We start from the raw sequence: 23845 nt of genomic DNA on the forward strand, positions 1-23845 counted from the left end.
AGCAGCAGGTCAGAGTGGGAATGGGAGGAAGAGAAAAAGTGTCCATCCTCTCTGAAAGCAGGAAGAGAGTGTCAATGTGGAGCAAAATCTTCAAGGTGTTTCTGACAACTTGCTGAATCATAACACCAAGAATTCATGCAGTTCTGGAGTCCAACCTGGTTTTAGATGTAACTGAAAAAGTGGTTAGGGAACGATGTGTTGTTGGTGTGTGTTAAATGAAACTACACACATGACAAAGCTGTGTGTAAAGCTGATCATTAAGGCCTCTGTTTTTTAAGGAGGCCGAAGCTTCATTTCAATCACTCTTTTCCTAACCTGGAGCATCACTTTACAGTGTGATTCTAACTTTATGGCACCATGACATATGCCAGCAACTGGGTATCAACACAGTGGCTTTTGAACATCACCATGGCTGATTCAGCAAAGAAAACAAAGAGGTCATTATTTGAGAAAGAGAGGGAAAAAGATACAAAAGGATAGATGAAGAGATTAAGAAAAGGACTCAACACCAGAGTGACTTTTACTGATTAGAGAGATCTCAGAGAAGAGACAGGATGAATGTGGATACTGGATTTTCCATCTCTTAGGGGGGACTCACTCAGAAAATTCAGTAGTTATTGGTAGTTTTCACCTCCAACCTGTTTTATTTTCTGGATTAAGGCCAAGTTCGCTTTGAATTTCCCCTCAGGGATGAATTGATTGATTGATTGATTGATTGATTGATTGATAAGGATATTGGACAAGAAAGACCAAAAACAACAGGACAAGGCAGAACCTCTCAGAAACGTTAACATAAAGCCACCTAAGTCTCCATCTGAAGGAGGTCTCAGGTCTCATAAACTAGGACTCAATATGCAGGTAGCTTCCTTGATCCCTGTTTGAACATGTAGCAAAAAAGAGAACTTTGGTGTAACATGCATGTGAAACAGAGCACACTGTCAGGATCTGGTAATCCCCAAAGATCTAAATATTTCCAAGGTTGTGGTGATGAACATTGCTCTGCCTGATCATTCCAGTATTTTCTTTGAAAGTGTTTTAATTGTCAACTAGAATGCCTAAGCAGAGTCTTTATGAAAAAAAGTAAATGCTATTAAAATGGTTGTTCAAGGTTGAAAAAGTTCTTCTTTGCCAGGGACAGGACACGTCATGATTGTGTCACCATGACACATTATATCCATTTAGTTCTAAAAACCTGAAAGAGATCTTTTACCACCTGAAAACCACCACTTGCAGTCTTGATGCCCTGTCATTGGGTTTTTTTAAGAATGTTTCAGGATGCACAATATTTCACATGTTTACAAGATTGTAAACATGTCTCTGCCTTCAGGTGTCTTCCCTCAGACCCTAAAGCAGCTGTCATCAAGTCATCAAACTGAAAAAGAAAAACTTACATTCATTGTTCATGAGCAGTTCCCTTCCTTAGTAAGATCATAGAAAAAGCTCTTTCACCTGTTACACCTCACACTAAATCACTGTTTTGATGTTGACCACTCAGGTTTTTGGCCACAGAGAACTGAGACTGAATTTAGAACTAAAGATGGAGGGGCAGCGTTCAGTTTCTGGAACCAACTTCCAGAATCCTGCATGCTTAAACTCTCAGCTGTTTCCATCAACGTTAAAAACGTTTCTTTTCGCTGCCTTTCATTAAAACGATGTTCACGTCTCATAATGGAAGTTTAATTTGTGATAGTTTTGCTCATTCTGTAGTTTTTTTCTGTCAAAATCTTTTATTGTTGGACTTTTTAATGCTTTCTGCACTCGCTGTGATACTTTTGATGTTTTATAAAAAGCACTTTTTCTTGTACATGACATTAGTACAAATGAACCTGCCTTGCTATAACCAGTTAATAAAAGGCATTAATAAAGAAACATGGAAGATTAGGATGTTTTTAAGTATTAATTTTGGACTAAATCATTTGTTTTAATATTCTTGAAGAAATCTTATTTTAATGTTATTATGACTAATCCTTCATCCCAGATTAGAGTTACTTCTTTAGACTTATATGATCAAGGCCAAAGTTATAATTGAACTCAGTTTATCTAGAGAGATTTTACTTGATGCCTAATTTTAGGATTTTCTGTGTAGTTCTGAGGCACACACCAGTCTTTCAGTGGATAAAACTGAACTTTAATTTCCCATCGGAGTAAAGCTCTTCCTGTTTCTTAGCACCGCCAGACTACTGACCACCAGCTCCGACACTACCAACATGGCTTTTCATGCCATCATAAACTGCACGTCTTTGTCATTGCCCTCATGTGTTGCATGTGTTGTATCCCTGCATGTGTTGTATATCCGCTCATTTCAATATTCTGTGTCCTTCTAACCTGACGTGATCTTTATTAAAACCTTTCGATGCCTGCCACTCCAGTCCACCAAATGTCAGATTTCTTCCCTTTAAACTCCCATTTTTCGCTGGGAAGATGGCATGTCACTAAAAAGTCCCAACTTAACTGTTCAGGAGTGTTTTTATAAGTCAAAAGGCCCAAAACTGAAATAATGTTTTGCCTGTTTGAAAACAATGAAACCCAACAGGTTTTATGTTCTGCGCTGCAGGTTAAAGTTGACGCCTGGATCTTTGTATTTCCTCAGCACAAACGAGGTAAATGAACATGAAGAGTGTTGTCTTTTATAAGACCAACAGATTTTAGTCTTTATTCTTTGTTTTTAATTAATATTAATATTATTAATTCCCTTCAATAAAATGTGTTAAGGTTTTAAAGTTTCTGTTGCTTTTAGGTCGGTGGAACATTGTGTGACTGATTCCTGCAGCCTAAATCATAGATTTTTCAGTTCTGGCAGTTGGTTGGCTCTGTGTTGTGCTGGTGGCCTGTCCAGGTCTAACCCTGAACTGGAATGAGTTCTGGGAAAGATAAACCCAGCAGCAAGGCAGCGTAGTGCTCAGCATTGTGGCCTCACAGCAAGAAGGTTGCCAGGTTGGGCCACGGCCGGGGGACAGATTTGATCGGTGGCCTTTCTGTGTGCAGTTTGCATGTTCTCCCTGTGTCTGCGTGGGTTCTCTCTGGGAACTCCGACTTCCTCCCACAAGACATGCCTGTTAGGTTAAACGCTATGGTTAATTGATCGCTTTTCACATGCAAGTCGCTTTGGATAAAAGTGTCTGTCAAATGACTGTAGAATAGACTGAAATAAGACCTGAAACAGGAGGTGAGACATAAGCCCCATCACAAATGTCCCCGCTCATCTCTACATTATTAATCCTCACCAGGATGTTTTGGATGCGCGGCGGGGGAAAATATCTCCCCTGAAACGGTGTTTATGGTTCTGGTTGGTGCAGTGCAAACAGAGGTTTAGGAGAAGATGCAGCTTCACTGGACAATAAAACAGTGGAGTAGTTGGATTTTATTTTACCTGAGCTTGTTAGTGCACTTAGTGGGCTACTAGAAGTCGTCATGGTGCTGGACCCTGTTGGTGTGCCCTGTGTAGCTGTTGCTGCTGCTGCTAAAGCAGCCAGGTTCTGCATGGTATTAAGACCTGACAGACAACATGCACAGTCAAGTTCAACACTCCTCTCAGCTGTTTTTCTGACCACCAGTTTGCATCAAACAGTATGAACAGACATTCTCTACACTGCAGCGTGTGGATTATGTAGATTTGAGGCTGGATGGAGGCGCTGCATCAAAATGAATGATTCCAAGCTATGAAGACATGATGCAGCCAGTAATGCTGATTTATGCATCCAAACAGCATTCATTTCTTTAACAGTCTGTGTAGTCAGGTTTGTGTGTGTGTGCGTACATACCTGAAACCGGATGCAGATTATTCAGTGTGTTCCCTGCAGAGGCTGACTGCTGCAGCAGCTGTAAGTAAAGCTGAGGGCAGCAGACATGAGCAGGGGTTCAGGTCTCTAACTGCACCAGGTTCATCATGACATTTTGGACAAACAAAAAGATTAGAAGCACACACTCACTGCCAGGTATTGTGGTCCCAGACTGTTGAAGCTGGTCAGATTCCCCCACATGGAAGCAGCACTGAGCTGCTGCATCTGCTGCTGCAGCTGCTGAGCCAAACGCTTCTGCTCTTTGTCCTTCTGAGTGTCTGCAAACTTCACCACAATGGGCGAGGAACAACCCTGAACACACATTTAAACACTTTTATCTCCTTATGAACCTAAAGGAGCAGAGGTGATGTAATCTGGATGACCCATAAAGTATGATATTTAGTCTGTAGCGTGCAGATCACCTCCATAGTCTGGGACTGATGCATGGACTTGATGGCTGACTGGGCCATTTGTCGAGCTGTGAACGTTACAAACGCACATCCTGTAAGAAACAAACACAATGGTATTGGTGAGGAGAGATGGAAGTCCTGTGTGGGAAGACATAATCTTAATTTCTCATGAAGAGATGGTTATGTGTTGGTTCTTTAAGTGCATTTGGTGTATAAATGATGGTAAAATCTTGTAATCATGATATGAAGAGCCTCTGTAGAGGACAGATGGTTAGAATGGCTTGAGCAGAATATTGGTTGTAGAAGTTCTCACCTCCTGCTTCAAAGTGTTTCTGGAATAAGAACAACTGCAAAGGACTGTTGTCATAAACCTCTCTCTGGGGTCCTACACCAAGAACTGTTCAGACGATGTTCCCGGGTGGGGTAGGAAGTATATAAAGATGTCATTCTGAGCTGAATGTCTTCTGGCTGGCGTCACCTGGTCTACTGTGAACTCCTTGCAGCAGTAAAACTTTTGTGCCTTCTCACTGATCTGAGAGTCTGTCGATCATCGGGAGGTTTCTCTCTGACAATGAGGGAACTGTGATGAAGGAACGGAGGACAAACTGGCTACTTGTTTGCTTGCTAGATCACCAAAATGCTTGTTTGGAGCTGCTGCTCTTCCTGAGTGATATATTTTTTTAAAACAAGTCCCAACATTCTTGTGGTGACATGTGGAGACGTTTCCCCAGCTCCTGCATGTACAGCCAGCGGTGTGTGGTTGGGAAAGCTCATGCTGATTTTGTCTTGGTACCATAACATGTTCACGCTGCTGTCAGGAAAGAGACTCACACCACCACGTGCCGCTGAGGCCATGATATTCCACACGCCACCACACATGTGACATTTGACATGTTTCATTGGGACAGGGGTCCACAGTGCAGAGATCGTCTGGATCGTCAGCTGACCGGCGACCTGCCCCATGGAGCCCATGAATAACTCAATCAGTGATGAATCTCACCAGAGGTGGTCAACTGCAACTGTTTGAGAAACAACTCATCCAGTACACTAATATTGTCGTCATGTTCCTTCTAAAGTCTGTTTAAAGGGGCTCTATTCTACTTTTCCAGTTTTCTGAGCTTTCTACGGTGTTATAGTGACATATCTTCCAGGACTATCTACGTTCAGTTTCTTGGCGACGGAAACGATTGGTTTTAGAGAGTTTTTTCTACTTCAAGATTCTAGTGACGTCCTGGGGGACTTTGTCTGAACGCTACCAGCAGGTAACACTGTAAAGATGACCAGCAACCTGCAGCTGGAAATTACTATTATGTATTTTACCGTGTCTTTTGAGAAATACTGTCGTTAAGTACCGCTCTTCTTCTATGTTTTGTAATTTTCATGAAACACTAGACATAGATGGGGGATGCTACTAACGTGATGACTATGCTATAATCATTCCAGTGATCAGCTACATGAAATAGAGGTAGATATGGGAGGGGGGCTTCAAACGTGATGAAACAATAGATGTAAATGGGGGGGGGGGGAAGAAGTGATCATCACCGTAGTTCTGATGGCCGCCCTGTCCCATTTAATAGGACAACAGGTCGGTCTTCTTTCAACCAGACGTGTTCTACAGCATGATTACTCACTTCTTTAGTTCAAATTTATCACTTCGGTTGTCCAAACTGTGTAAATGCTCAATTTTCCATAAATCCACCCATCTTCTTGACCACTTAGTCCAATGAAGGGAAGCTGGAGCCTATCCCAGCAGTCTTTGGGTGAAAGGCAGGGTACACCCTGGACAGCTCGCCAGTCCATTGCAGGATCAACACAAACAGACAAACAACCACTCCACTCCTAGGGGCGATTTAGAGTAACCAGTTAACCTAACATCATGTCTTTGGACGGTGGGAGGAAGCTGGAGAACCCAGAGAGAACCCACGCATACACGGGGAGAACATGCAAACTCCACACAGAAAGGTGTCCAAACCTCACCCCGGCCAAGGATCGAACCAGTGACCTGCAAGGCCACAGTACTACCCACCATGCCACTGTGCAGCCCGTTCCGTAAATTTGACATATTATTTTCACAGTACTTGTGGGACACATAACTAGGACAGAAAAACAAACATGGCATGACACACTGGACTTCCACATACTGTGTGTTGCATCACAGCTTTCTGTCGCAGCGTTCCAACCTGACATTATTCACATCTGTAGCAACACAGTTATCTCTTACATCATTCATAGTCCATGTACGCAGTAAAGCTATGATTATAGATGTTACAGAATATTATTTTAAGATTTTATACAGCAACCTATGAACTGTAGATGCATGTATGTATAGATCAGGAAGCCAGGCTACGGCTGTGACTGCCAGACAAAGCAATGAAAACCTTTGGGACAGTTCTCGTCCCCTCCAGCCAAGCCGTCCACATCAGGACTAAGACCAGCAGAAAGGCCACGTGTCCAGCTGGAGGAAGAAGACAACGGTGCTGACACCACATTTCTCTCAGAAACCTTTCCATCTCCTTTCCAGACCCGACTTCTGATCCTGATGAGTCTGTCACTCAGTCCTCAGAACTGAGGGAAGTTTTTTTTATGTATATTCATTGTGATTACTTTGGTGTTTTACACCTGCCTGCTGTTCTTTCCAGTCAGATGGAGTTCCTCCCTGATTACAGTGATGCTGAATACATTGTTTCTGAAAGGACCTTTTTAAAAAGAATTCCTGTTTGCAAACATCTGTCTGAGACGTGAACTTGTAACTTTTGTGTCATTCAGTCAGGTGTGTCCAGGTGTCAGTAAGTTGGCCTGAGGAAGAAACATGAAGACTGATTCACCAAGTGATTTTTCTTTTTTAAAAATATTCAGAATTAAATAAATGTATTAGGAATCTATAAGTGATTAAAATACTTTCTCCTCTCTTCAGGACCTTTAGCTAAATGTGGTTCCTACACACTGGTGCACCTTGAATGCAACAAGATTCTGGACATACAGCTTGTACAGGTACGCATCTCGTTTTATCCTTCAAGCAGCTTATTTATTAGTCATCTCTGTAAATGATTGTTAATCCTTCTTGTTTCAGAGCTACAAAGTCAGTGGCAGTGTTCACATGGAAAAAGAAGGACTCCAGACCTTCTAGAGTCAAATGATGTGAGTGGACTACGTTGCCACTGACCGTCACACACAGGTTCAGAAAGGTAAATAAATATTGTTATGCACATGTCTCCATCCTATTGATCTCTTCATTTGTGTATATGTACTACTTGTAAAAAATAAATAAACAAATGTGTTAGAAATGTGTGCAAATAGTAACAATGTGTGTGAATGTATCTATTTACAGGTTTATCCAAACAGCTGGATGAAGTGGCCCAGAATGAGGATTACCAGCTGTTGAGGAAGGGGTTATCCAGCATTAAAAACCACATGTACTGGACTCCAACGTCTTCCATGACTGGACCTGAGGAAGTGGCCATGTGGACTTCCATGTCCATGCTGAGCCGCCGTTCCTCGAGTGTCCCCAATCCAACAGAGCTTCCACAGAACCAAATGATGGGGTTTCAGCTGGGTCAGTACCTTTTTCATTTCTCACATCATGATGAATGATGAACCTGTCTTGTTACGGTGCTGTTGTGATTTATGAACAACCTAATGCCGTTCTTTCAGGTTCCACGGCATTGTACAAAGCAGAAAAACTACGTATGAACAAAACCGGCTGCCAAACCTGTAAAAACTCAGCCAACATTTGGTCAGAAATAAATATTTTATCAGAGATACCTCTGACAAAGACAAACCCTGTCATTTTCTAAAAGAAATACTTAAAATACTTAGTCTTATAAAACTTTGACTTTATAAGTCATGTCAGTTGTGGAAAAACTAAGTAAACACAGTGCATTACAAACTTTGATTTCTTTTTTAGGATATGTCATTGAGCCGAGGAGGCTTCTCTTCCTGGCACATTCATAGGTGAAGAAGGTTCCAGAAGACCTCAGTGTGAGAGGCCACCAAAGGAAGAAGTCGTCACGAGGCGCTTGACACGTTTCAGTCAAGGGTCGGCCTGAACCCATCGTAGCTCCCATCCTGATCAGGAAATGTTACGTTACTATGATAACCCCGGTTCTCTGAAAACTGAGGAGGTATCCCACTATGGGAAGCGCACTCTGGCGTGACCAATCGTGCAAGCTCTATTACCACCAAGACAGACCAATCACCCCCTTTAAAGTGCCATCCTCCCATCCTGATCAGGAAACTCCTGGAGTTTCTGGCCTACAACGCATGACAGGATGACCCCTGACCTGCAGGAAGGATAATATAGCTTCATGGTTAACTGTTTACTCTAAACTGCCCCTAGGGGTGAGCATGAGTGGTTGTTTGTCTCTGTGTGTCCCTGTGATGGACTGGCGAGCTGTCCAGGTTGTACCCTGCCTTTCATCCAAAGACTGCTGGGATAGGCTCCAGCTTCCCCATGACCCTTCATTGGATTAAGTGGTTAGGATAATGAATGAATGAAATGTGCATCATAGAGATACTTTACCTAATTCTTCTTCTTAGGTCTGCTTTGTTTCACCATGTCTGAAACACCCCAAATAAACCAGGTTTATCTTTGTGTCTACAGGAGCTTTATCCATAATCCTGGTTTTGTACAAAAACCCTGAAACATGCAACATTACTACAGACATGTCACAATCAACATAGGCCTTACTGTGTCAGAGAAAATTTACCCAGAAGACAAAACAACATATACATGTTATCTCCTTCTGAACAAAATCTGCATTACTTTCACTGAAAACTTCAAGATAGCAGCTACAGATGACTATAGTTCTCCCAGCAATGAATAAAGTAATCCTGGGTATGAGTAAAGTAATCCTGGGTATGAGTAAAGTAATCCTACAAATTAGTAAAGTAATCCCGGGTATGAGTAAAGTAATCCTACGAATTATGTAAAGTAATCCTAGGAATGAGTAAAGTAATCCTGGGAGTGAGGAGAGTATTATGTGACGAGGATGATGATGTTCTACAGTAGAAGGTAAAAAGTGAAGCTGGGCAGCTTTCCAGGTGTTTAATAGAGATGTTACCAGCTAAATATCTCAGGAAACCATCAGCTGATGATGATGATGATGACGACCCTCACCTCTATTAACAGTCAGAGTCAGCTGTGAAGAGTTTCTGTCCCACCATGACGAGACAGACGTCTCCCAAAGTTTCTGTCCCACCGTGACGAGACAGTTTATTACATAAACCGCTACCAGAATAACACAGGTAAACTCTCTGGGTAAATAATATGGACAGAAGCTCACAGCTAACAGTTCCATGTCCCTTGTGCATATCTTCTCCTTGACAGTAACATGTCCAGGATGACACCAACGCTGGTTAACCAGCACTGCAATTCCACCACCCTTTAGCTTTCTGCTGTGTTGTCTACTGCGGTCTGCATGGACCGTTTTAAAGCCCGGTACAGACACATTACAGTCAGGGATGTGTTCATGCAGCCATGTCTCGGTGAAGCACATAATACTGCACTCTCTGTATTCTTTCTGAGACCTTGTTAGCATCTCGAGCTCGTCCGTTTTGTTAGCTAGCAATCTCACATTACCCATGACGACAGTTGGGAAAAATCTCCGTCTCTTTCTCCTCTGCCTTACTCCCGCTCTGCATCCTCTTCTCTTTCTTTTCAACTCCATCGGGATTTGATGTGTTGTTTCGCTGATAATCCTGATTTGGGAGAGGTTAATCAGTTGATCCTGATTGTAAACAAGTCTTTCGTTGCCATGGAGACTCATCATAACAAGTCTTGAGAGAGCCAAAAGTATGCAGAAAAATCCCTTGCAGCACACCCTCCGAACCGGCATGAAATCCTCAGAAAAAAAAGACCTAATTTGAGCTAATATTTATATGAGAAGAGTTTGTACTTTAAAAAAAATCTAGATAGCAAGTCAGAGCTACTACAATCTGCTGCCATCAGATGGCGCAATCTAGAACGGAACATCTGTGTCTAGTCTCACACTTCTTTCTAAATTAGCGTTTTAGATGACAAAAAAGGACAAAATGCAAACTTCACACAGGAAGGCCTTAGCTAAAAGACCTGCTGTAACAAAATCTGCCAGGAGAATCTGGTAACGTATGGCTCTGCAGGATGTCTGCACATGCTCAGTGACAGCAAAACAAAATCTGGAGTTATCCGATCTGAATCAGAAACAGCACCCTGACCTCCACCCACAGAAGACTTCGGCTCTCACCTCGGCTGAGTCCATCAGGGCCTCTCAGTATCCGGCACTCCTCAATCTGTCCATATGGTGAGAACATCAACCGGATGTCGTTTTCGTTGCACTTCTTTGAGATCATCCCAATAAACAGCTTCCTGTCCTCCACCGCTGCAGATAATCACACCACATAGTTACATGTGACCCCAACATTTTTGTACATGTTGCTCTTATTTGCTCAGTGAGAAAACAATCAGGTTACATCATTATATGAGATTTAACTGTAGATTCTCCAGGTTCTTTCTCAGTGCACCTTTACTGCATCTGACCGGTTCAGATCAAATGACAGAATATTGTAGTTCATAACCGTAAAAAAAATATCCAGCTCAGCTCCATCTGTGATGTAAAGTACCATCAGTCACTTTTGTTGCATGTAAACTGGAGCAGATGTGGCCCAGAATGATGCTGAGAATCGATCATCCACAGCTTCTGCGCCAGGTGAGTCTGGTTCACGCAGTCATGGCTTTTTCTTCATCAGTTTTTTCATACCAAAAACATACCAAGTTTCCTCTAACTGAGCAGCAGTCTGAGGATGAAATTAGGTACTTCTGATACCAAAGGCTTTTTGGAGTCCACCAGAACCATTTCCTGCCATATGTAGACAATGCATACATAGGAATCCACCAGCCAATAGGGGGCCCTGGATTTAAAAGTCCAGACCAGGCTCATTTGCAGAAATGTTTGCTTCCTGTTGTTCTGAAAAGGTTGCTACCATCAGTAATCAGTTCTCTGAGCCTGACTAACTCAGCCGCCACATCCAGCTAGTGGTGCCTCACTTCGCTCTTTCTGCCCTCTGAATGAGGACCAAGTCTCTAAACTTCTAGTCAACTCTAAAGCCACTAGCTGTCCTCTGGATCCGGTCCCTACCGACATCCTGCAGAGCGTTTTACCTACAATCAAGCTGCAATGACCAGTGGCGTCGCCTGGTGTGGGTTTTCCTGGCTCGAGCCCTGAACATTTCTCATCAAGCCCCAAATGATTTTTCAGCCCAGAAAACATAAGCTTAAATGAACTGAGCTGCCTTATGACATTAAATAGGAAGCTAGTTTTGTAATTTCCTGGCTTCAGTGAATGCAACACAGGTACAACAATGTGACAATCAGAATAACATCAGAACAATCAGAAGACAATCAGTGACAATCAGAAGGAGGAAATCCTCCATGTTTCATTGGCCGGTGTTTTATTCTTAATCTGAACGTTCATTCATTCATTCATTCATACAATATCATAACCGCTAAATCCTATTAAGGGTCACAGGGAAGCTGGAGCCTATCTCAGCAGTCTTCAAGACTACAACTGTATTTACAGTTGTAGTCCTGTTCTGACTGAGCTCTATTTAATGTTTTGAGTTAATTATGTAGAGATTCGCCTGTGTGATTAATACTTCTATGACTGTCTTAAGTAGACCTTTTTTTTCCCCCAAACACAAGTGTAGACAACAACACAAGCACAGGACACAGGTCCTGCCATGCTTTTAAAATGTTTTTGTAACATGTAAAAATGTTGTCCGGTACCCCATACTCCTGGAGTACCCCCGACAGCAGGACCCGGGGAACGTGGTCCACAAAGTACATGTAGACTGGTTTGGAAAAACTCCCATGCCCCCTCCAGGACCACAAAGATGGTATAGAGCTGGTCCACTGTTCCGTGACCAGGACGAAAACCACACTGCTCCTCCTCAATCCGGGATTCGACTATCCGGCGGACCCTCCTCTCCAGGACCCCTGAATAGACCTTACCAGGGAGGCTGAGGAGTGTGATTCCCCTGTAATTGGAACACACCCTCCGGTCCCCCTTCTTAAAAAGGGGGACCACCACCCCAGTCTGCCAATCCAGAGGTACTGTTCCCAAAGTCCATGTGATGTTGCAGAGGCATGTTAGCCAGGACAGCCCCACAGCATCCAGAGCCTTAAGAAACTCCAGGTGGATCCCATCCACCCCGGGGCCTTGCCACCAAGGAGCTTTTTGACCACCTAAGGGACTTCAACCCCAACGATGGGAGAGTCCACCCCTGAGTCCCCCAGCTCTGCTTCCTCAGTGGAAGATGTGTTGGTAAGATAGAGCAGGTCTTCGAAGTATTCCTTCCACCGACCCACATTGTCCTGAGTTGAGGTCAGCAGCTCCCCATCTCCACTGTACACAGTATTGACGGAACACTGCTTCCCGCTCCTGATGGTGAACCAGAATTGCCTCAAAGCCATCTGTAAGTCCTTCTCCATGGTCTTGTCGAACTCCTCCCACACCTAAGTTTTTGCCTTCGCGACGGCCAAAGACGCATGCCGCTTAGCCAGTCAGTACCCATCAGCTGCCTCCAGAGTCCCACAGGCCAAGAAGGCCAACTAGCACATCCATCACTGCTGGTGTTTTACCAATGCGTATTACTGCCACAAAAGACACCAACAACCTTATGGCCACAGCTATGGCTGGCCGCCTCAACAACACAGGCACAGAACGCAGCATACTTGGACTTAATGTCCCCCGCCTCACTCGGGACATGGGTGAAGCTCTGCCGAAGGTGGGAGTTGAAGCTTGCTCAGACGGAGGACACTGCCAGACGTTCCCAGCAGACCCTCACTATACGTTTGAGCCGGCCAGATCTGACCGGCTTCTTCTACCATCATCTGAGCCAACTCACCACCAGGTGGTGATCAGTTGACAGCTCTGCCAGAGAGTCCCAATGCCAGGTGTATATATGGACACTCTTATGTTTTAACATGGTATTCTTTATGGACAATCCATGATGACCATGCCAGTTGCCTGTAATTTCCACCTGCTGTCTATTCCATTTGCATAACAGCAGGTGGAACTGATTGTCAATCAGTGTTGCTTCCTAAGTGGACAGTTCCATTTCACAGAAGTGTGGTTGACTTGGAGTTACATTGTGTTGTTTAGGTGTTACCTTTATTGTTTTTAGCAGTGTATATATACTTTTAGAGTTGATTGATTTCTTTCTCCAATGCATATTTGATCAAACACCACGGCAATCTCTTCTCGCTTAACCTTCCAGTCAAGAGTATGACGTTGAACTGCTTTCATTACTGAAATCAGTCTAATTCAATGTCTGTTGAAGAGCGCGCAACAGATTGCTGGTTGTATTGCTGGGTGCATTAATGGTGGGTGACACTGCTTGCTTAATCTGTCACTGCTGGGTTTATTGTTGCTGGGTGGATTATTGTCACCTGAAGTAGTCGCAGTGTTCCCATTTTGCCACATTTTTTAAAATATCTATTGTGATTACAAAGTTTTCTCATTTGAACAATGCTAGGTGTCGACAATATTGCACACCGACACGTTTTTTTAACTGTCTGTTAACTGTACACATATCTCTTCTATGTCAGATGTTTAATGTTTAATCCTCAGTGATGACTAAATTCAGAAAAACTAATCAGTTTATCAGTTTTCAGATGCACTTGTCCATTTACTGTTATAAACTAATATATCATATCATATCATATCATATCATATCATATCATATCATATCATATCATATAATAAAAATGGGCCAGTTGTTAAAAAATTCACACAAGAAAGGCTTAATGCACACTGTATGATGGGGTGGAAAAGTGCCACACAGTAGGGAATCCCCTGTGAACTCTGAAATCCGGGTCATGTCCATGGATATGTTCAGGATTTGATAAGAGGAATTTGAACCTTTTTGTTGTTGTTCTGGCATTGCATGCAGTATTTTCTCATCACTTCTGGAGCTGTAACAACTTCCCAACTTGTCACAGTAAAGAACAGAAACTGAAATTCCAGAGATTCCTTACCATTGTTTTTCTCACTGTCAGCCGGCTTCATCTGGATGGGATGATGCATCTGAACACAGGACAAACAGCACATCAGGAAGTGAGCAGACCTGCTCTCATTCTATCATTTATTCATTTTCCAATTCAGGGTTGTGGAGAAGCGGGAGTCGATCCCAGCAATCATCAGGTGAGAGCTGGGAAAACCCTAGACAGCTCACCAGTGCTCCCAGTATAGGAAATAGTTAACTTAAATGAAGAGTCAGACAGTTTAGAGAGGTTGATTAAAAAGTACATTTGTATTTTTTATGATTATTATATATTTCATTCATATAAATATATTATAAATATAATATGATTTAATTGGCTTTTGGCAGTTCTGAGGCCTCATTAAATATCAAACTGTGTGTAGCAACGATGACTACAGGTGGCGTACGTACAGAAAACAGGAAATGCAGTGCAAAACAACGTGCCCATTTATGAAGCAGTGCGTACGTTCCACGCCTGTTTCTCTTTATAATTCAGGATCAACACTAAGTTTGGTGTACGAAAGGGAACATCTTGTCAAGCCCACATGTCGGCTATAAAAGGTCAGGTGAAGACGCTGATAAATATTAATCTGCTCAGCGGGGAGAAAAGCAAAAAGAGGAATTTTTTGGAATATGAAGAAGGCCGCCGGACACTTCCAGAAAGGAAAAACAAAGTGGTCAGACAACAAAATGCAAGGAGAAAGCACATTGCCGATCACAGGAGGAAGGGGCGACTTTCGAACTTTATTTGTATGGCAACAAACTGAACACCTGATTGATCAGCTATGTGAACTGGCTTTAATAACGTGTAGAACTACTTTGTTTCAGAATGACAGAACGTGTTTTGTTCATTTTTCAATAACATTTCTGTTGTAAATCCAAATTTTTTCATGATGGACTATCAATATCAAATATCCATCCATCCATTCTCCCCCACTTCTCCAGGGTTGGGTCATGAGGCAACAGCCTAAGCAGGGAAGCCCAGACTTCCCTCTCCCCAGCCACATTTGCCAACTCTGCGGGGGGGATCCCGAGGCGTTCCCAGGCCAGCCGAGAGATATAATCCCTCCAGCGTGTCCTGGGTCTTCCCCGGGATCTCCTCCCAGAGGGACGTGCCTGGAACACCTCACCAGGGAGGCGTCCAGGAGGCATCCTGACCAGATGCCCGAGCCACCTCAACTGGTTCCTCTCGATGCGGAGGAGCAGCGGCTCTACTCTGATCTCCTCCCGGATGACCGAGCTCCTCACCCTATCTCTAAGGGAGAGCCCGGCCACCCTGCGGAGGAAACTCATTTCAGCCGCCTGTATACGAGATCTCCTTCTTTCGGTCACGACCCACAGCTCATGACCATAGGTGAGGGTAGGAACGTAGATCGACTGGTAAATCGAGAGCTTCGCCTTCTGGTTCAGCTCCTTCTTCACCACGACAGACCGGCGCAGAGTCCGCATTACTGCAGACGCCGCACCGATCCGTCTGTCGATCTCACACTCCATCCTTCCCTCACTCGTGAACAAGACCCCGAGATATTTAAACTCCTCCACTTGAGGCAGGACCTGACTCCCGACCCGGAGAGGGCAATCCACCCTATTCCGGCTGAGGACCATGGTCTCAGATTTGGAGGTGCTGATTCTCATCCCAGCCGCTTCACACTCGGCCGCGAATCGCTCAAGCGAGAGTTGGAGATCACGATCAGATGAAGCCAACAGGACCACGTCATCTGCAAAAAGCAGGGACCTAATCCTGAGGCCACCAAGCCGGATCCCCTCAACACCTCGGCTGCGCCTAGAAATTCTGTCCATATAAGTTATGAACAGAATTGGTGATAAAGGGCAGAATTGGCGGAGTCCAACCCTCACCGGAAACGAATCCGACTTACTACCGGCAATGCGGACCAGCGGTACTGCCCCCGATGTCCACGCGATGCTGCAGAGGCGTGTCAGCCAGGACAGCCCCACAGCATCCAGAGCCTTAAGGAACTCTGGCGGATCTCATCCACCCCCGGGGCCTTGCCACCAAGGAGCTTTTTAACCACCTCAGCGACTTCAGCCCCAGAGATAGGAGAGTCCACCCCTGAGCCCCCCAGCTCTGCTTCCTCATCGGAAGACGTGTTGGTAGGATTGAGGAGGTCTTTGAAGTATTCCTTCCACCATCTCCCACCACACCTCCAGGTCTTACTGTCATTGCCCACGTGAGCATTGAAGTCCCTCAGCAGAACAATGGAGTCCCCAGAAGGAGCACCCTCCAGCACTCCCTCCAAGGACTCCAGAAAGGGTGGGTAGTCTGAACAGCTGTTCGGTGCATAAGCACAGACAACAGTCAGGACCCGTCCCCCCACCCGAAGGCGGAGGGAAGCTACCCTTTTTGTCCACCGGGGTAAACCCCAACGTGCAGGCACCAAGCTGGGGGCTGATGAGAATACCCACACCTGCTCGGTGCCTCTCACCATGAGCAACTCCAGAGTGGAAGAAAGTCCAGCCCCTCTCGAGGGTACTGGTTCCAGAGTCCAAGCCATGCGTCGAGGTGAGTCCAACTGGAACCGCTCAACGTCGCACACAAGCTCAGGCTCTTTCTCCGCCAGAGAGGTGACATTCCACGTCCCTAGAGCCAGCTTCTGCAGCCTAAGATCGGACCACCTGGGTCCCCGCCTCCTGCTGCCGCTCAGTTCATATTACACCCAACCCCTCCGGCCCCTCCTGCAGGTGGTGAGACCACACAGTAATATCAAATATTCATTTTCTTAATTTTTCTTCATAATTTTAGTATAGGCTGCAAAATTTTATATGAAAGTTTAAGTTAATTTTGCGCAGATGTCTCACATTTCGCACCATTTGTTTAGTTTTATTTTCTGCCATTGGTGTCGGGGTTTCTTCAGATCTTGTGCTTTCGACAGGGTCACAGTTGACGCGGAGGTAGGGACATATTCCAGCCAAGTCCTGGACACAGACCTATGCTGAAGAAGGGTCCATGTACTGTGCATTCATTTAATATTCAGTTCCAAATCAGAAATTAAAATATAAATAACCAGCCTGTTTTTTTATTATTTTATTTTTTTTTCTTTAACAGGGTGGCAATCACACATTTTCATGGGGAAAATGCATTATGATAATAAAAAGCTTCATTCAAAGATTTAAAAAAATGTAGCTACAAATAAAGTGTTAGCCTAATTGCATGAAAAATACTGTTCAGTGTGGTTTCTGTTTATTGCTTCAAGAAGCAATAATGTAAAAGATATAAACACACAAAACAGAAAATGACATCTTAATGCTGAACTGACCTGAGCGTCCAGGTTCCTGTTTTGCATCTTATGCACTGAGATTCTCTTTTATTACCACCTAGATGAAGATCGGAATCTTTTAACTATAGTTTGTGAATTTACATTTATGCATTTTCTAGCTTTGGTCAATACTGGACACTATATAAAAGCTCCTGATCAGCTTCTGTCCTTTCAACAAAACCATCTCGTTTGCACTTTGTTTTATCAAGGTGTTAGTAAAACTCTACAAGTGTCACGCCTTTTGGCCAAAGACAGTACTAATTGTTAATGATGTACATAAATAAGGTTAAAAACAAGAGTTCATAGTTAATATATATTAAGAATAGGTTCATGCTTAAAAGGGTTAATTATGTTTAAATCAAAAGTTAATCAGCGTGAGACATCTGTATTGCAACAATCTTTGTGGTATCGATGGCACAATTACCTGAGCAATGAGCGCTCTCAACATAGACGTGTTTTGCCTCGAATAATGAAAGTAAAGGAGTTCATGAACACGCTAAATGTGCCCTTACACGCTTGTGCCATGGGCATGTTTCGTCTTTGGAAGTATTCATATGTTTAGAAAACCCTGGCATATGTGTTGGTATTATTTTTGTCGCTAGAAATATCTTGATAATGTGGGCTGCATGGTGGAATAGTGGTTAGCACTGTGGCCTCACAGCACAAAGGTCACTGGTTCAATCCTTTGCTGGGGTCAGGTTTGGTCAGTGGCCTTTCTGTGTGGAGTTTGTGTGTTCTCTCCAGGTACTCCAGCTTCCTCCTGCCACCCAAAGACATGCATGTTAGGTTAACTGGTTACTCTAAACTGCTCCTAGGTGTGAGTGGTTGTGTGTCTCTGTGTGGCCCTGTGATGGACTGGAAAGCTGTCCAGGGTGTACCCTGCCTTTCACCCAAAGCCTGGGACAGGCATTTTCCTAATTTAAGCAATTAGGAAAATGAATGAATGAAATATGTTGGTAATGTGATATGCACATGATGTTTAAGCTAGGACAACCAACTTCCACTGTAGCATTAAGATGTGTCTATTAGATGGGAGTTTTTTTCCTGTATGTTTCAGTTATGAAAAATGGAAATAGAAATCATAAAGATCTTCAGAACTTTTTTTTTATATATGCTGCTTTGTTCGCTGGCTGTCTGACTTCACATAGGCACGTGTTGTGAGGACAGCACAACAAGAGTTGAGAACTCTCACAATGAAAGGTTTGGATGGCTTTACATCCTCCCACATGAGCAGAGCCCATCAGAATCAACATGGAAGGACTTCCCATTTCAACTATTCCCACATTTCTGTGCTGTTCTCCTCCCTCGCCTGTTCCTCACTGTCTGAGACTGGATGAAATCAGTAGGTGAGTCTTGGAAGCAAATTGCAACATAAATCCAATATAAACATATCATAGACTGAGTCAGAGCAAATCCCAGATAATTGCAAAATTCATACCAGAAGCATTTTAAGCTTGTTCACGTGTATCCTTCCATAATTAGTCCATAAAACTTCAGCTGAACCACTGAAGCTGCCCGTAAAACTGTCTAGCTTGTATTAGCATGAGGGCTAACCAAGTGACAGCATAGAAAATGAAAGAGACGATGAACAACAGCGTCATCCTGAACAACGGCGGTCATAATACACAGAAAAATTTTCAATGTATCGGTGAAACAAAAATCCAAAGTGTGGACTGTTTTCGAAGAAGTATGTATATATATGTATGTATATATGTATATATATATATATACATATATACATATATATATACACATATATATATATATATACACATATATATATATATACACATATATATATATATATATATATATATATATATATATATATATACATATATATATATATACACATATATACATATATATATATATATACATATATATATATATATACACACACACATATATATATATACACACACACATATATATATATATACACACACATATATATATATATATACACACACACATATATATATATACATATATATATATATATATATATATATATATATATATATATATATATATATATATATATATATATATATATATACATATATACATACACATATATATATACATATATACATACACATATATATATACATATATACATACACATATATATATACATATATACATACACACACACACACAGACATATATATATATATATATATATATATATATATATATATATATATATATATATATATATATATATATATATATATATATATATATATATATATATATATATATATATATCCTTCCTGTCTCTATTGGTGTAGTGGTGTAGTTTTGGGTGTAGTCCAGGCTATATGTGTGGTAAATGTGGGTATGCGGAGTATAGCCACTTCTTTTTCAGTCAGTATTGGTTATAGCCATTTCTGACCCCCTTGTGATTCTGCTTTTACCATTACAGACATCCCTACACAGGTACTTACGTCAACCAGCCGCTCAGTTGATGTTAGCAATGCTACACTGGTGCAGTTAGCCATCAGCTGTGTCAACTTTAGCCTGAACATAGACATGATCAAGAGATATGTATTTATGTCTATGAGCCTGTCTCTCACTTGTCTCTTTGTCAGTATTGGTTTAGTAATTTCACAACTCTTCTTCCCTGAAACTGAAGAGCAGAAATCATGTGACAATGAGCAGATATACTGGATTTTTGGTGTAAACTAGAGTATAGAGTAGCCTTACATGTCACTATTTCTGAAGGATGTTTTTGTCCACTACTTTTTTCTGTTTTTAGTAAAAAGGACGAAAAAATGTGAGAATATGCACTTCTTGAGGGACCAGTACACCACTGGGTGGAGGTATGCAGCAGCGTCAACTCAATATTGTAGTATATAATAATAATAACTAGAGGAGGTCTTGTTCCAGAGGCTGATGGCTGCTGGCAGGAATGATCTTCTGTATCTTTCAGTCTTACATCGGACCTGAAGAAGCCTCTCACTGAACACACTTTGTTGTTTCATCACTGTGTTGTGGAGAGGGTGTGAAGAATCCTCCATCATCTTCATCAGCTTGTGCAGCATTCTTCTTTGGACAATCAGCTCCAGCGGCTCCAGAGTTACTCCAAGCACAGAAGCAGCTTTCTGGATCAGTTTGTTGATTCTCTTCAAGTCTCTGGTTCTGATGCTACTACCCCAGCAGATGCTGCAAAGCTGACTGCACTCTCCACAACAGACTTCTAGAAGATATGCAACATCTTGGTGCAGACGTTAAACCATCTCAGCTTCCTTAAGAAGTACAGTCTGCTCTGACCTTTCTTGTAGATGTAGTCAGTGTTGCATTTCCAGTCCAGTTTGTTGTCCAGCTGAACTACAAGATACTTGTATTCCTCCACCACCTCCACCTCCTCTCCCAGGATGGAAACAGTGCTTTGTTTATTCTTCTTCCTCCTGAAGTCAACAATCATCTCTTTTGTTTTGCTGCTATTTAATATGAGATGATTGTCACCGCACCATTTAACAAACTGACTGACCAGTTCTCTGTACTCTGCTTCTTGTCCATCCCTGATACACCCCACAACTGCAGAGTCATCAGAGTATTTCTGCAGATGACAGGACTCAGAGTTGTACTGGAAGTCTGAGGTGTACAGAGTGAAGAGGAATGGCCAGAGTACAGTTCCTTGTGGTGCACCAGTGCTGCTGACCTCCATCTCAGACACACAACCTTTCAGTCTCACAAACTGGGGTCTGTTTGTGAGGTAGTCATAGATCCAGGTGGTTGTGGAGGTATCCACCTGGAATTTATGGAGCTTCTCACATAACAAAGCAGGCTGAATGGTATTAAAAGCACTGAGAAATGAAAGAACATGACCCTCAGAGTGCTGCCTGAATGGTCCAGATGAGAGTGTGCTCTCTGGAGCAGGTATATGATGGCATCTTCAACCCCAAGTCCATTACGATATGCATACTGGAATGGGTCCTGAAAGGTGTTTACTTGCTTGTTGAGGTGAGCCAGTAAGAGTCTCTCCAGGACTTTCATGATGTGAGATGTCAGGGCAACTGGTCTGTAGTCACTTGGTTCAGCTGGTTGTGTTTTTTTAGGCACTGGAACAAGGCAGGAGGTTTTCCACAGCACTGGGACTCTATTTAGTCTCTGACTGGTGTTGAAAAGGTGCTGGAGAATCGGACATAGTTGTTTTGAGCAGGTCTTGAGAACTCTGGGACTGACACCATCTGGACCTGCAGCCTTGTTCTGGTTCAGTTTCTCAAGTTGCTTCTAAACCTGATTGCAGGAGACAAACAAGGTGGAGGTCTCAGGATGTCCTGATGTGGAGGGAGATGAAGCTGTGTTCTGGTCCATGACTGAGCTGCAGGGTGACAGATTGGAGGCGTGACAGGAAAGCAGTGGGCTTATGGAGGGTGTGTGGTCTGTTGGGCTGGAGGTAGGGGGTGAACTGAACCTGCTGAAGAATATGTTCAGCTCATTAGCTCTGTCCAGACCTCCATCAGGCTGGTCCCCCTTTAACTTGAAGCCAGTGATCTTCTTCATTCCAGACCACACATCCCTCAGGTTATTCTGCTGGAGCTGACTTTCTAACTTCTTCCTGTAGTCCTCCTTGCACTTCTTAGTTTGTGTTTTAAGTTTTTTTTGTGTTGCCCTCAATAACTCCCTGTCTCCATCCCTGAAGGCTTTCTTTTTGATGTTCAGCAGCTTTTTCAGGTCACTGGTGATCCAGGGTTTGTTATTGGGGAAGCACCTCACTGTTCTTGTTGGGACGATGCTGTCCACACAGAAGTTTATGTAATCTGTCACACACTCAGTCATGGCGTTGATGTCGTCTCCATGAGGTTCACAGAGGACGTTCCAGTCTGTAGCCTCAAAGCCTCCTCTAAGAGCATCTTCAGCTTCAGCAGACCAGATTTTGATAGTCTTTGTGATGACTGGTTGCTGCTGAACGATGGGCTTGTAGGTGGAGGTGAGAAGAACCAGATTATGGTCAGATCTTCCTAAAGGAGGCAGGGCAGAACAACTGTATCCATTATTCATATTTGCATAAAATAAGTCCAACATCTTATTTTCTCTGGTGGAGCAGCTGACAAACTGCTGGAATGTTGGTAGAGTTGCAGAGAGGGAGACGTTGTTGAAGTCTCCGGAGATCACCATGAATGAGTTTGGATGCTGTGTTTGTAGCCGAGCAACGACGGAGCTGATGACATCACAGGCTCTGTCTGGTGCGGTACCAGGTATTATATAAACCGCTACCAGAATAACACAGGTAAACTCTCTGGGTAAATAATATGGACGGAAGCTCACAGCTAACAGTTCCATGTCCTTTGTGCATATCTTCTCCTTGACAGTAACATGTCCAGGATGACACCAACGCTGGTTAACCAGCACTGCAATTCCACCACCCTTTAGCTTTCCGCTGTGTTGTCTACTGCGGTCTGCACGGACCGTTTTAAAGCCCGGTACAGACACATTACAGTCAGGGATGTGTTCATGCAGCCATGTCTTGGTGAAGCACATAATACTGCACTCTCTGTATTCTTTCTGAGACCTTGTTAGCATCTCAAGCTCGTCCGTTTTGTTAGCTAGCAATCTCACATTACCCTTGAGGACGGTTGGTAGAAATGGTTTAAATCTCCATCACTTTCTCCTCTGTCTCACTCCCGCTCTGCATCCTCTTCTCTTTCTTTTCAACTTCATCGGGATTTGATGTGTTGTTTCGCTGATAATCCTGATTTGGGAGAAGTTAAACAAGTCTTTCGTTGCCATGGAGACTCATCATAACAAGCCTTGAAAGAGCCAAAAATATGCAGAAAAATCTCCCTTGCAGCACACCCTCCGAACCGGCATGAAATCCTCAGAAAAAAAAGCTAATTTGAGGTAATATCTATGTGAGAAGAGTTTGTACTTTTAAAAAATCTAGATAGCAAGTCAGAGCTACTACAATCTGCTGCCAACAGACGGCGCAATCTAGAATAGAAGATTTATGTCTCCATGTCTTCTGATGACACCAGACCAGTGGAGGATCTTTTATCTGCATCCTGGATATCATGTTCTGGATGGCAAAGAACGTTTTACAGCTTAACCAGGACAAGACTGAAGTTTTAATTTTTAGAGAGAAACATGTTTTAAAACTACAGACCTTGTCCCTGCATCCATCTCTGCAGGGGAAAAACCTGTGCGTCATTTTAGACTCTGACTTTAGCTTTGTCCTACATATGAAGAATACCACAAAACATGGTTTTTATCACCTCAAAAATGTTGCCGGTCCGCCCCATTCTCCCTCAGGATGCATGCTTTAACCACTATTCTGTTTATGAACGTGACTCAAAATTAAGTCGGATTATTACTCTTAAGCACTCCTTTAATCATTAAATAACTATCTAAA

The 23845-nt window shown here is 43.0% G+C and overlaps 1 protein-coding gene across 10 annotated transcripts in view; it reads right to left on the bottom strand.

Annotated features, from left to right (window-relative positions):
* celf1 (cugbp, Elav-like family member 1) overlaps positions 1-23845 on the bottom strand; it is a gene marked incomplete at both ends in the record, with an annotated part of 75978 nt that overhangs the window by 20577 nt on the left and 31556 nt on the right. For 4 of the 10 annotated variants that reach the window (XM_079238288.1, XM_079238286.1, XM_079238295.1 and 1 more), the window contains 6 exons: positions 3371-3493; positions 3762-3831; positions 3930-4091; positions 4202-4281; positions 10411-10545; positions 14202-14250. In XM_079238288.1, coding sequence (XP_079094414.1) covers positions 3371-3493; positions 3762-3831; positions 3930-4091; positions 4202-4281; positions 10411-10545; positions 14202-14250 — 619 coding nt within the window. The remainder of the gene's footprint in view (positions 1-3370; positions 3494-3761; positions 3832-3929; positions 4092-4201; positions 4282-10410; positions 10546-14201; positions 14251-23845) is intronic. The other 6 variants (XM_079238290.1, XM_079238289.1, XM_079238294.1 and 3 more) reach the window with 3 other exon arrangements.

The sequence above is a fragment of the Telmatherina bonti genome, assembly GCF_933228915.1.
Source record: "Telmatherina bonti genome assembly, chromosome: 1".
Taxonomy (NCBI): domain Eukaryota; kingdom Metazoa; phylum Chordata; class Actinopteri; order Atheriniformes; family Telmatherinidae; genus Telmatherina; species Telmatherina bonti.